Source organism: Leguminivora glycinivorella, chromosome 20, assembly GCF_023078275.1.
Source record: "Leguminivora glycinivorella isolate SPB_JAAS2020 chromosome 20, LegGlyc_1.1, whole genome shotgun sequence".
Classification (NCBI taxonomy): domain Eukaryota; kingdom Metazoa; phylum Arthropoda; class Insecta; order Lepidoptera; family Tortricidae; genus Leguminivora; species Leguminivora glycinivorella.
The window spans coordinates 16,050,566-16,066,110 of record NC_062990.1 but is presented as its reverse complement, the minus strand read 5'-3'; the positions used below and the strand labels follow the sequence as shown (position 1 = coordinate 16,066,110).

General features: G+C 36.3%; 2 protein-coding genes across 7 annotated transcripts in view; one reads left to right on the top strand and one right to left on the bottom strand.

The window, feature by feature from the left end:
• Positions 1-15,545, top strand: part of LOC125236967 (nephrin-like) — an 835,833-nt gene that overhangs the window by 435,418 nt on the left and 384,870 nt on the right. For all 6 annotated transcript variants that reach the window (XM_048143884.1, XM_048143886.1, XM_048143883.1 and 3 more), the window contains exon 3: positions 2,418-2,586. In XM_048143884.1, coding sequence (XP_047999841.1) covers positions 2,418-2,586 — 169 coding nt within the window. The remainder of the gene's footprint in view (positions 1-2,417; positions 2,587-15,545) is intronic.
• Positions 7,578-9,596, bottom strand: LOC125236968. Its single transcript, XM_048143889.1, has 2 exons — positions 9,168-9,596; positions 7,578-8,982 (listed from the first exon to the last, which is right to left on the bottom strand). The coding sequence occupies exons 1-2, from the start codon at positions 9,357-9,359 to the stop codon at positions 8,662-8,664; spliced, it is 513 nt and encodes a 170-aa protein (XP_047999846.1). The 5' UTR covers positions 9,360-9,596; the 3' UTR covers positions 7,578-8,661.

Sequence of the window (15,545 nt, the reverse complement as noted above, 5' to 3'; positions counted from 1 at the left end):
TAGACAGACAGATAGACAGACAGATAGAAAGACAGACAGACAGACAGACAGACAGACAGACAGACAGACAGACAGACAGACAGACAGACAGACAGACAGACAGACAGACAGACAGACAGACAGACAGATAGACAGACAGATAGACAGACAGATAGACAGACAGATAGACAGACAGATAGACAGACAGATAGACAGACAGATAGACAGACAGATAGACAGACAGATAGACAGACAGATAGACAGACAGATAGACAGACAGATAGACAGACAGATAGACAGACAGATAGACAGACAGATAGACAGACAGATAGACAGACAGATAGACAGACAGATAGACAGACAGATAGACAGACAGATAGACAGACAGATAGACAGACAGATAGACAGACAGATAGACAGACAGATAGACAGACAGATAGACAGACAGATAGACAGACAGATAGACAGACAGATAGACAGACAGATAGACAGACAGATAGACAGACAGATAGACAGACAGATAGACAGACAGATAGACAGACAGATAGACAGACAGATAGACAGACAGATAGACAGACAGATAGACAGACAGATAGACAGACAGATAGACAGACAGATAGACAGACAGATAGACAGACAGATAGACAGACAGATAGACAGACAGATAGACAGACAGATAGACAGACAGATAGACAGACAGATAGACAGACAGATAGACAGACAGATAGACAGACAGATAGACAGACAGATAGACAGACAGATAGACAGACAGATAGACAGACAGATAGACAGACAGATAGACAGACAGATAGACAGACAGATAGACAGACAGATAGACAGACAGATAGACAGACAGATAGACAGACAGATAGACAGACAGATAACCGACAGATAGACAGACAGATAGACAGACAGATAGACAGACAGATAGACAGACAGATAGACAGACAGATAGACAGACAGATAGACAGACAGATAGACAGACAGATAGACAGACAGATAGACAGACAGATAGACAGACAGATAGACAGACAGATAGACAGACAGATAGACAGACAGATAGACAGACAGATAGACAGACAGATAGACAGACAGATAGACAGACAGATAGACAGACAGATAGACAGACAGATAGACAGACAGATAGACAGACAGATAGACAGACAGATAGACAGACAGATAGACAGACAGATAGACAGACAGATAGACAGACAGATAGACAGACAGACACGTCAAACTTGTAACACCCCTTCGTTTTTGCGTCGAGGGTTAAAAATCCAACATCCATCGTCAACATAATTGAGTACTTTTAAATGCATGAAAATTATTTTTACTGCAGTAATCTCGTTTTTATTATCCAGTTCATATTACTTGTGACAAAGAATCGTATCAATTACTACAGCTGAAGGTTCTGTAATAAAATACTGCAACGAACATTCCCAAGAAAACTTTTTAATACGATTTAGTTAGAATTCCATTACACCATCTCTATTTCCCTTGAAAAAATAACTTGAAATGTAAAACAAAAGACTCATTTTTGTAAAACAACGTTACATTTTGGTGCCGTGACCAGGATGAAAATTAAAAACTTTAAAATGTAACTAAAAAGTTTATTTCGCTTTTTCACAACTTCTATGAAATTGTAGGTGTAGTGTTGTACGTGAGCTGTTTTGCAAAATTCCTGTTTCGTTAATACTTTTAAAAGTTCCGTGAATGTTACATTGTTTAATGATATTAAATTAAGAAAAGTTTTTGTAAGAACCTTTTTTTATTTCCGTCATATATAGGTACGTGACATATGATCACATATGTCTTTTTTTTACACCACGTCGGTGGCAAACAGGTATACGGTCCACCTGATGGAAAGCGGTCACCGCAACCTATGGACACCTGCAACTCAAGGGGTGTCACATGCGCGTTGCCGACCCATTAGAAACTTGTACACTCCTTTTTTGAAGAATCTCATACTGTAGTTCATCGGAAATACCTCGGCAGGGAGGTCATTCCACAGCCGGAGCGTCCGCGGGAAGAAATTCCTTTGAAACCGCACGGTGCGCGACCAATCAAATGGGTTTGGCTTAGTTTCCATAATATGAAAACTTGTTAGGCGGTCTTAATGCCCAACGCCGCGCGCCCTGTTGTCCACTTACCCTCAACCACAAATAATGATACTATGTATCTACCTATGTAATGTGTGAATGTGAATTTTAAACTTGTCATTTTTATTTTTGTATGTAGCTCTTTTCGTGTATTTTGTTAGCATTAATAATATTTATATTCTCATTTTAAGTGAATTGTACAAATTCTTATGGGAATAAAGAATCTTTAAACCTAACATTATTCTCTAACCAACCTTTAGGCAAAGCAGCTACTTTCTCCTCACAACTTGGCCTCATTTGTTTTATTAGTAGCTAATATATTTATCTTTTTGTCCACAGAAACCACAGCGGCCCTAGTAGGGGAGACTGCCCGTATAAAATGCCGCATCGACGCCGCGTCCTGCGGAGAGATGCACAGCGTCAAGTGGTACAAGGACGACGTCAGGATATACGTGTTTTCGTCCACGGGCGCAGCCATCAATAGGCCTGAGGGTGACATGATGACCAGGTAATGAATATCTTCCTTCTTACGCCGTGTCTTGCGTGGGCAACGGCGCCGTCGCGTCTCATCGTATCGTCTACTTCCATATCGATAAGGTTTGATTTCGTATGCGTCGCATCGCCGTCGCGCGACCATCGCGCGACCGTCGCCCACGCAAGACACGGCGTTAGCATCTGGATCAATAAAAGTAGCCAATGTTTGATGAAGGTCACTTATTAGCGCCAAGCGTGTATTGTAAATCATATAGTGCATGAGGCTTCTTCGTGCATTGAAAAAAAAATTAAAATGAAATATTTATTTTTCAAGTAGGTAGGAATATTACATTCTAATGAATTCTAATGAACACAAGTTGAATTATAATCTATTGAAAATATTTCAACTTGTGCTGTCTTAAAGTAGTCACACTACTATGTATATAAATTAAAACCCGAAATAAATTACATATATGAAAGAAAAAGTGACCAAGTCCTCTGGTGCCTGAGGCTGGAATCGAACCAGCGTACTCTCCTAACGCGGGAGATGCCTCTTAATCCGCTCGGCCACCCAGGTCACAGCTGTCGAGGTCGAAATTATCTCTCATATGAGTAATCTATACAAGGACTCGTAGCGCCCTCTGTCCATCCCTAGGGCAGAACGGTATGGTTCTTGCCCCCCGTGTGAACCAAACTCAGGTAGGTTTCGACACAGCTCGAGAGATGGCGCTGCTAAATCAATTCTAATTTCGTTTAATTTTATTTAATTTTATTTCGGTTTTAATTTAGGAATATTACAATGCGCATATGAACGTCAAATAAAGCTACGCCGGCTCTAACCCTACGCCTCAGCCTCGAGAAGATTTCAGTCCCCCCTCAGTTGGGAGGGGGGTATCCACTATGGGACCGGCAAGAAACTCGGCAGGCAACTTCTTTTCAAAACATACATTGAGGTTCATGAAACGCGTATCACCCTAAACCTTGACGTTGGCGGAATTTTTGACGCCATTAACACTTTAAAAAGATATTGATAATTTAGGGCCGAAGGTTTAATTTGCTCTTTTTTTAGTGCAAAGAAATCTTGACGCTAAAAAAACACCGTCTACATCTCTATCACTCTGCGAAGCACTACAGAGTGGGGCCTGTAACAAAGGCGAAGAATTGTACTGTAGGCTATTCTCCTTATACTGATCAACATTTGTTCAGTGACTTTTAAAAATTATGAAGTCTTTAAATTTTTAATTTTTCATACAAAATAAATATTAGCTTCAATGTACGCCATTATTGTTGTCATTGACGTTGTCTGTCACACTTTAGACTTAACAGAATTCGCAATACATTACCTCTTAGAAAAAACTTTCAAGGGTGATAAAAATCAAAATACTTTTAAAAGTCGCCGAACAAATAAATATGTTGAATAAGGAGAATAGCCTAGAGTTCAATTCTTCGCCTTTGTTACAGGCCCCACTCTGTATATCAGAGCGTAATATTGTAATATTTGTCATTTTTAACCTCTGACGCAAAGACGACGGGGTGTTATAAGCTTGAAGTCTCTGTCTATCTGTCTGTCTGTCTGTGTGTGTCTGTCTGTGGCATCGTAGCTCCCGAACGGATGTACTGATTTAGATTTAGTTTTTTTTTGTCTGAAAGCTGAGTTAGTCGAGAGTGTTTTTAGCCATGTTTCATGAAAATCGGTCTACTATGTCGCGGTCGGGGGTTTTTCATAATTTTAATTTTGTGGTTAGGTTATAAAAACTTACTTTCCATTAGAAGAGAATGGACCTTACGAGTATGTATATATGCCCTTCAGTAGGGTGTTGCATATTTTATCAAAGTTAAAAAGTGCTATGTCTCACCCCCTCAAATTGTTCTCTGGTACTAAAAAGTTATTGTAATTTTTTTTTAGAATTTTTCGATAAATTTTAGAGGTCGCTACTACACAATGAAAATTTTTATTTTTCATACAAAATGATTTTTTTAATATATTTTTTTTTTCGTTTTTTCTGTCTTAAACAATGTTTTAAGGTATTTAAAGCAATTTTTAAGGATATTTGATATTAAGAATAATTTCGTTTGATTTTTAATAATTTTTATTCCTGTACTGTTAGTACAAGACAATAAAATCCACTAAAATAAGTGTTTAAAACACCTAAAACACGAATTTTACGCATTAAAAAAATTAAGCTGTAATGTTATATCAAATTTTAGGTACATGAATACAATGATTCGTCATAAGTATCATAAAAAAACGAAAAAATAGGGATGATGACAGTAAGCAAGAAACATTAAAATAATGTGTCTATCTAGTAAAATTTAGTATAAATATTAAGGAAAAAATACCATTTTTATTTATAAAGACGAGATTATTATGTTATTTTAGAAAATAAAATTACAAAATACTGAAATCCGCCATGTTTTTTAAAACACCAATCAGATTGCGTGACGTCACACCGTTGTAAATACTGTTACTGTACTTACTGTGTGGTCACTCTGTCACTGAATTCTATTAAAAATTTCGACTATCATAAGATCTATCTCCATTTGTTGCTTAGTTCCATGACTAATTAAGCCATGGAACAAGGATTTACTAAGGCAAACAGTTCCAATTTGCCCCGAGTGGATGTGTTAATGCTGGGACAGTTCCTGGCATCAAACAAAGACTTCTGTTCAGCAGAATCCAGAAATGTAAAAACTGCAGTGTAAGTATGGTTAATACTTTATGAAATGTGTGAAATTTTTGAAGTTATATATGTATAAAAATTATAAAATACCACTTGATATGTTTAGTGTTTGAGGTTATGTTTTCGTTATGAAAAAAATGTTTTATGTAACGTTACTTACTAATCGATTTCTTTGTTATAGATCCTCCAGGCCATCGTATGGTGATGATGCCGTAAGCTACGTTCAGTTAAAACGCGATGGCAATCTATGTGTGGTGAAGACAAAAATCTGCCCGGAACAGAAAGTGCACGGAAGCTTATATAGAGTAACATTAATAGTTGACGAAGTCAACGAAACAGTTGATCGGTGCAATGCCATGACTGTATTGGATCACAAGGAGGCTGCAAACATGCTATAGCTTTTCTTATGTGGGTCCATCGCAGGAGTGAAGAACCATCCATTACATCAGTTGAATGTTACTGGATGAAATCTAAGCTATCGAGAGTTGGAACTACCATAAAGTATATAACAGCAAAAGACTTATCTAATGGTAAGCCTAGTTTGCCAACAAATACTGTAGTATTTGAGAAGTTTATTGAGGAAGGAAGGAAAAGGCCACTTCACAATTGTGAATTGATTAAATTTCAGGAAGATTATGTGCCTAATACAGTAAATACATTCTCCATGCACAAATTGGTATTTAAATATAAGGAAAGATCCTGTGACACTTTCTTGGAAAAACTTTTGTTTAATGACATAGATGTTAAATTGGTTGAGGAAAAAACAAGACAACAACATCAAAGTGGTCTTTGGCACGAATTAAGATATGGAAGGGTGACAGCTTCACGAGCATATGAATTTAGTAGGTGCAAAACTACTGATGGAACACTGATCGCTTTGATAATGGGTGGAAGAATTCCAGACACCAATGCCATGAAACGTGGCAGACTGTTGGAAGATGAAGTAAGGGAAACCGTCTCTACCAGTCTGGGGAAAACAATTAATAAATGTGGCTTATTTATAAGTAAAAAATATCCCATGATAGCGGGATCACCAGATGGGGTCTGTGATGACAGCATTATAGAAATAAAGTGTCCAGTAAGTACTAAGACTTACAAAAATTATGTCATTAATGGAAAACCAACCAAAAAGTTTTACGCTCAGATGCAGATACAAATGTATTTGTCACATCATCACAAAGGTTACTTTTGTGTTGCTGACTGTAATTATAGTGTGAACAAAAATGTAAATATAATAAGTGTGAAATATGATGAAAAATATGTTTCAGAACTTATTTTGGCTTTAGTCAGTTCATGGAAGGATACTGTGTACCCATTATTGTACCAATGTGTAATTTAGTTATAATAAATAAATAAAACAAACAGTGAATTTTTACTTTTATTTTTTCCTAATTAAATCAGGTTATTGCATAAAGGTAGGTACAAGATATTATAGGTGAAAAACTTAAGAAAGTCACCTGTTGTATGTGTGAGTGACGTGTTCGAATAGGCGTTTGTTTTGTTTGTGTTACTAATTATAAATATGTGTTATCTATTCCAACACGTCACTCACACATACAACAGGTGACTTTCTTAAGTTTTTCACCTATACAGTTCAATTACAGCTATCATAGGCTACCTATTTAATTAAAGAATCCTGTAAATTTATTAAACCACATGCAATGGTTATACTATCATCAAGTACTCTAACTAAATTGTGATTCACACATGCGTGTGGTTTCAGTAAACTAAATTCTCTCAAGCGGCGAATCACTCTCTCTATGTGTATTCTTAGGCTAGCAATTTGTTTAGTTTCCCTCACCTCGGTCTTTGAAAGCTTAGAACCTTTTACAACACTTGGAGGTCGCACTAATTTTACTCCTTGTTTGAGTAAATATGATTCTACATGCTTAAAACCTCTATCAGCCATCACACACATGCTTGGTTGCAAACATTTAATAAAATCACATGATTCTACCAAACATGTGTCTGTTACTCTTCCTCCATACCCAGGTGATATAAAATTTACTAGACCATTTGGAGTGCAGGAGATAAGATACTTGATAGTATTAGCCTTTTTGTATTCAGACCAGGAGAGAGATTGATTTACAGCTTTCGAGGGCTTCTGTATTTCTATTTCTAAGCAGTCAATGATGCAACTTACATGATAATATTTATGTCTGAACGCCATTGGTAAATTATTTTTTATATTATATTTATCTAATTTTACAATAAAAGCACGCATGACACTAGCCAACAAAGGAACATTTTTAAGAAATATCTTACTAGCATAACTTGGTGTCATGGAAAAATCATCAGCGAGCTCTCTGAATGAGTTATTTAATCTAATCTTTTTTAAACATGAGAAAATGAACTGGAGGAATATTTGTGTATTCTTCGATTAGACCTAATAAATAATGACAGTCTTTAGGAACACCTATATAACAGCGAGGATTTCTGTTGATTTTAAGTAGTGTACACTGCAGCATTAGAGCTGCCTCTTTCTGTTTATCATCTTGTAGCAACTCACTGCAATCTGAAGTTGAATTTGTTTGAACAGATATAGTTTGTGATGTACCTTCATCCATTATCGATGGTGTATACGAAATATCACTATCAGACTGGGCTTCATCTACAAATATTTTTCTTGAACTTATGTGTATGTTTGATGTGGTTGGTTTGATTTTGGAAGTGCATCTAGTTATCTTAAATGGCGATGTAGAGACAGATTGGCGATCCTGTTTCAATGGTGATGTCATCTGGTTTACAATTTTAACTCCAGATTGAACGGCTTTGCTTCTGAATTTGTGTGTCATGTAAACTTGGATTGATTTATTTGCTGTCTTATCTTTTTCCTGTGTAATATTTTCTATAACTTCATCTCCATGCACAGCTGAAAAAAAAACACATTAATTAAATACCCAATAGCACAAGTCAGTATAGAGATGAAAAATAACTATCAAGTAATTCTTAAATAATGAGATGAGGTACTCTAGGTACAGAATGCAAGGTAATAATCTAACGTTGTGTAGGTACCTTGCTATCAAATAGTTAAGTCATTTAGTACCTAACCTGTAACATAAATAACTACCTATAGAATGGTTTAATCAGCACAATTGAATTGCTAATTTACATAAACAGAATAAGAAATTGATTTATATTTTGAACAGGAATAATATACTAATGGTAAAAGAAGTTTTAAAAATTCAGTTCAGTAGTTTTCAAAATTATTACCTAATAATAACAAACATAAACACATTTTCACTATGCAATATTACCATGAATAAAGAAATAAACATATAATTACAGCTGCACTCTAGTTTTTCTTTTACATCCTATTATTTTATTGTTATTTAGCATTAAAATAGCATTCTAGTGGTGTGTTGATTTTAGAAATCAATCCTGTCTTTTTGAGTATATTGGTAAAAACATATACACTAATATTTACTTTATAATATTTCTAGCAGTCCACCCCAACTCCTACAGTGAACCTGCACTTGCCTCCTACCTGAACTTCCAACTGATGTCTCTTCTAGCTCTAAGGGTTTGTTTATAATACTTTTCTCTTCCAGATCTTTTATAGATTCTTGAATAATATCTTGTCTTTGTTTTTTTGTAATATATGGTCGGTGGATGGTTTCAGCTGAGGCTCGTTTTCTTCTATCTGGTTGGCAGTCAAACCTGGTGGGTATACACCCTGGCTTCATCCTAATTTTTGCCACAGAACCCATGATGTGATACTCCATATAATTATCCATGTCATTTGGCAACTAGAAAATGAATAAATGGGTACATTAATACAGTGGTGAATATACCTCTAGAAATCATTTAACAAGTATATTCATTTTGAGGTTAGATTTACTTCGGAAAATTAATGTTACTTGTTATTAGTTTGTTTGTAGTAAAACAAAGTGGCACACCATTTAGGAATATATTAATTAACGTTACAACTTACGTCAAAGTGATCTTCACAAAAATAAATGGAAGAATCAACATTAATGGCTTTCGGATCCCGCCGCGCAAGAGTAAGCCACTTAAATCGCATCGTTTTCTCGTTTGGAACATACACAAACACTTTGTCAGGGGTTTTTAGTGACGAATTTGTGCATTGAGGGACCGCACACCACTTGTAAACTTTTGCATTCATATTTATTAAAGGATTTGTTGTTCGGCTCTAACGTTTGCAATACATACGCTTGACTGTTTACTGAGGTGTGACGTCACAGCGACGCCATGACACCGGTGACCGCGTTTTGGCGCAAATTTATGAACGTTTCATTAAAATGGCATTTTTTCCAATAAATCTTTTGATTATTGCAGAAATAATATATTTTTTGAATATAGTCAATAGTTAAGAATGTTTTAAAACACTTTTTCAAAATCTGTCATCTTGCCTATCGTGTAACAGTGATTGCTTTCAAAATTTTGATAGTCTCGCAAGAAGCTAAGATGCAATTCATTAACGATTAAGCAGATAAAACCTAGGACACGTTTAAAACCTTGTTGTATCAACTTGTAAAGGTTCTAGTGTCATATTGGATTCCCTATTGGGGTCCGGTCTATTATGCTATTTTCTTCATTCTTAATTAAAGAGTGCCTACTATTGATGCATCGTTCTAAGTGTAAGCGTTGAATAAAATTCCGGTACTAATAATAATAATAGACTTACTGGAAGTTTGCTACTCTAGCTAAAGTAAAAGATTTTGAGTGAAACCCCCGTATCATTATTATTTAAAGTAGGTACCTACTCTGTTGTAAATTACCACATACAGGAGAGTCACTATTGATCTTTTGCTTCTATCCAAATAGGATTTATAAATAAATAATAAGTAGCTGTCTGCTGATTTAAGTACACAAGTTGTTGTGCAATAAATTTATTATTATTCTGCTGCGCAAGCAGATGTGTTGACTATGCAGTATTTGTATCAGCTCATATCCTAGATTTGGCGTTACAAAGAAAAGACCCGAAATTTGTTTTTTATTCGAATACCTACTCTAATAATTTCCGCTTGCGCAAGGCGTAAAGAGACATCATTATAATAACATTGTTTCTTGGGATATCCATTGAGACCATTTGCGAGGCTGGGCAAATGTTAGCGGGAAATCCGTGTAAATAGGAAAGTTTCCGCCAAGCCTATGTATCTAATCTTAATTACTCGTACTAGTCGTACTTCCGTCTGCGCAAGACGTGTAAGTATTTCTACTTACCCAACAAATAACAAGCCTGCGCAAGGCCTTTGTTTGTTATTTTTTGTTATTTGACTGCTACACTAGCAGACGAAATAAAAGAAAACTATCTATCTAGTGTAATGAATTACCAATAATATAGCAAGCCCGTCCTGGCCTGCGCAATGTAGCGTGATCATAGAACTTGCCTTTTTATAACATTTTATCTGCCATTCCATAATATTCATAATTTGCCTGCGTAAGGCGTGTGAATATTATGAATATATTGTGAATATTCAGCCAACGAAACATAATCTCTGAAGAGATTTTGGCCGTCACGGCTATAGCCTCCGCAGGGCGTGTTAAACTTACAACTCAGCTCTCTGCTAGAACTATTAGGAACCGGATATTCTTAAATTAATGTAAACAGCATTCTTAAACTGTTTGTGCAGGGTTTAAGTAGGTAAGCAAGATATGATAAAACATATGTATTAGCCTGTTACATATCGCTAAACAAGTGCTTTGATAATGCAAGTAGTATTTGCTTCGGCAGTACATATACTTAAATTGGAATGACAGAAAATTAGCATAGCCCCTGCGTATAGGTAAGACCCGCAAAGTGGTTAATTAAGCGTCTGGCCATATTACAATAACATAAATATATGCTTCCGCAAAGCAACCACAAGTCATATACTGTGTATTATTGCGTATCGGGCTACTACCACGAAAACGCATGCTATTAAGTAAATATACATTTCAAATACAAATCATCATATTCATGAAATATCTAACCTAACCTAACCTATTCAGCCGCCAGCGACTAGCTAAGCGAACTTATCAGTCAATGGCTCCTTTCAACCACATATGTATTGCCGGCTCCGCTAGCAGCGTGAAGCTCGCACTAGCGCTGAAACCAGCACCAGGGGCGGCTCACTCCGCATTTCTTCCATACATTCCGGCGGCCGCGAGTTCGCGGCTCATAAAGTTTGACGACCTTGTCGCTGCGCAATAGAACTCAATGTCGTATGCAGTCCATTGACAGGTTGTTGACAGTGAGCCTTCTGTACTTGTACTTTTATATATTCTGTGCCAGCACCAAATCAATGACTTTGAATACAAGTCACGTGGAACGGGATGAGCCTAGTTCCTCATTAAATAAAGGTTGGATTAGTGGGTGTAATCTTCGTAATCCAGCTTGCCTGGTAAAAGTGGTAAATAACCAAATTGTTCCTATATCTAAGATTGTGGTAATCTATACTGGAACTGAGTAATTGGCTTGCAAAAACCTGACAATTTGTGTTGACTATCAAATTCACGTCATCAAAGACTCAGATCTTTAACCCTTTATTAATTTCCTATGAGTTAGACACTGCACTTCCTTCTGTGGACATAATAATATATAAGGTTGTACCCCGCTGTATGTGAATATAACGTTGGAATTCTTTAACCTTCCACGTATAATATATATAAGAACAATTTGGATGTTTACCGTATGTAAATACCTATGACCCACATAGGGTATGATATGATCAGAGATGAATAAAATTTATCTGTACGGTACCTGTCCGAACGACAATAAGCCATGCTATACAAGGCTTTTAAATCAAATGATTGATATCGATTCCAAATCAAGAACCTTCTAGATTTCCTAGACAACTTGTCTAACATCCCACAGAAACCCGCTCTCTGGGTAAGAAGGAGGCCAAAGTTCTTTTCGAGAAAAGGGATGCACCGTAATCCTAAATGTGAAGTTAGAAGAATGTACATACAACATGTACCTCTTCATTAGCTTGAATCTGCTCCTAACGCTAAAAGACGGCTCTTTAAGATTTTTAGTATCAAACACTGATTATTCTGGGAGCTTCATTCAGGCAAATAACCGCGAAGGTTATTGCTGCAAGAATATTACCAATGTTCAACAAGAACTGATCGCCGAGTCTGCCCACATTCTTCCCTTGTTTTTGACAAAAATAAGTTATGAATTATTTAGTGTCTTGCTTGGCTACTCGTCTAAAATACATAAAATGTACTAATATTAGAGCTATGCGCCTGTGACATAACTAATTTATGGGGCCAAATCAATGCTAAAATCTATTTTGGAACTATTTTTAGTCCAAGTTATTTATTTATCTTACCATAATGGGTATCCAGCAGATATAGTTGGTACTTATATATTACAATGATAAGTGAAAACCAGTGTTTTTCTAGCTATACTACAACTTATTAGCAAAGAGTAGTGCTGCTTACCATATCAACCCAACTAATTGCAAATACGTATATGTACAACAAAATGAAACCACTTATAGGGTGGTACATATTAAAAATGGACTGAAACGAAAATCTTATAAATTAAAAGATAATTTATTGCCTAAATAGCTGCGCTCTGTATACTACTATTATTCACCTTTAGGTGGGCACATGAAATTCGTCTTTTGTTCGTATATGCCAACTTAAATCGGCCTGGAAATACAATGCATGTACATACTGTGACATCACGCAATGATCACCTTTGTTCAAATTTGTACGTACACACTTGACATTGTTTAGCCATTATATGCTAACAACAAAGTAAGGAAATATTGTAGTCGATTTTATATATCTTCAAGGGAGATCCCGTTGTTTTTGTAAAATGTTGTATAAGTGCACTTGATTCCTCATAAAGACTATAAGAACTTTCAAATAAATATTAATACAAAGGAATAAGCCATGAAGATAATTTTGTGTCTGTAACGTAACCTAAACAGTATTATGCCTTAGTTATACTGAGATCTATAGATCTAACATATATGCTTTGCTGTGATAAAGACAAATAGCATTGTGGCTTGTAATGCCTCAACAAGATTTCACTTTCTTTTTGCGAAGTAGATCGATGCATAATGATAAAGGATCCTGAAATTAATAGAAACAGACAATACCGAAAATTATGATTTGATGGGTGAAATGAAATAAAAATATGAACTCGCTTTTAGAAATAAGATTTAATCTTATAACTTGATTCACATTGATTTATTAAAAATACAGTATTCACAAAAATAGTAACATGTATCACTGCAGATTCCACTTAGTTGGTTGAATTGAAATGATTCACCCACACACGCAGATTATTAAGTGCACTAGTTGTTTCCACCAGTTTCACTAATGATGAGGAATTAATCACATTGGCGTTATGCTGGCCACCAGGCGGTCACAGACAGGTCTCAAATATAATAAAATAGGCTTCAAATAACGGTAGGAAGCTTAATAGCAGCGTTTTACCTTACAATAAAACGCATATTAAGCGAAGTACCTTATTTGAAGCCTATAGTTTTTAGGCCGCCAGTGGCTAAAGTACTCCGTTGCAATACACCACTTTACTTTTATTACACCCATGGAGGGTAGGTTTAACTCACTAATGTATTTTATCACCTTCACCATTCAGGTTGCAAAATCCAACACCTATACACTCCAATGTATACTGATATGTCCCTGTTTTTATTTAAAATGTACATAATTAAAATAATTATTGCAACCTTTTTAGTAAATTGTACACTTATTGCAACTTTGTTTTGGTTATAATTTGAGAACCAATGAGGCAAACGGCGCCCGTAGGCGCCACCGCCCGGTGGTGAGGGGATAAAACTGGAAGGGTAAAACTGGTGGTGGGGATAATGGCGACTACTGTCAGCTAATATGTGAACCGCTACGTCATCTGTTAACAGGATTGCTCTCTCAAATATAATAAAATAGGCTTCAAATAAGGTACTTCGCTTAATATGCGTTTTATTGTAAGGTAAAACGCTGCTATTAATTCATAAGGCAAACATAGATAGCCAGGTGGACAAGCAGGTTTGCGTGATAAAGCTTGTCACGTCAGGGCACCATTTGTACGCACGGACGCTATAAAGTTTATCACACCAGTGTGCTACGCGCGTTAATATAGGTATTTTTATAACTGTGTCGCGTTTGTATGGTCGTGTAAAAGTTGCACTGATCAACATACAATACCCATCATTAATGTGGTACAAACCATAGGCTTTACCGGTATGAAACAGTATTTCTAATAATCGTTATTAGGAGGCAAGAAAGCAGACAAAATTTAGTCAGTTGAGCTGACGCTTCAGCTCTTATTTCCGCTTTGCTTCTGCTATCTCCTGTAACTTATTCCACTTCCCTACGTGCTAGCGATACAAGAAGCAACATTATCAGTGAGTATAGTTAGTCAAATTACCGTAGTCGAATCATCGAGAAGCTATAGAATCGATGGGAGGAGTTACCATGTTAGCTGAACATTGCCGCTCACGCTCCTGCTTCCGCTCTCGCTATCTGCTATCGCGTGCTAGCAACACAAGCACGTAGTAACATTATCAGTGAGTTTAGTTAATCAACTTATTGTTAGGTCACCGAGGAGCGGCGTAATTTTGTTAGTGAAAAAGTGCAAATTAGGTTGTACTGTTTAGTTCATTGGGCAATTTATAGATGGCGCTGTAGTTTTCTTTAGAATCTTGTGAATTTGTAAGAAAGTTAGATGACTTAAACTGCTTGCTCGTCTTATAAATTGTTACGAAGTATTGTCTCCGAAATATCAAGATATTTTTAGACTTCGCGTGGATATAACTGATTAAAGGAAAAATCTTTCTATCAAACCTGAATCTCAAATTTTCGTTACTTACTTATTTGAACATTTCAGTTAACCTATTTTGTATGCAATTTTGAACAACGGTGTTCAAGATATACATATTATAATATCATTATTATTCACATTGAGCTTGTAATGTAAAGTACGATAGCATAAGGGTGTTCGATGTGTTCGATATCTACCAATCATATTCGGTGGTGGGAACGGGTTCGATTAAGCTGATTAATGCATATCAAACACATCCACGAGTATCTCTGGTGGAAAGGCAATCTAATACCTATTACTAGTATCACCACTAATCAGTCAATACCCCCGTCCGTGTCACACAATTCAATTGTAATTTAACAAAGCTAATTGGAGTTTTGAATGATTCACGGTTATTTTCATTAGACTTATATTGACCGGGATATAGACCGTCATGCGTGCGGGATGCGACCAGTGGACTGGTAACGCTGAAAGTGAAGGTAGATCGCGAAGGAGGGTATCGCGCAGCGCTATCTACGCAACTTTGACATCCTTCCGCATTCGTCAGTTTTCCGTGATCATGATGCA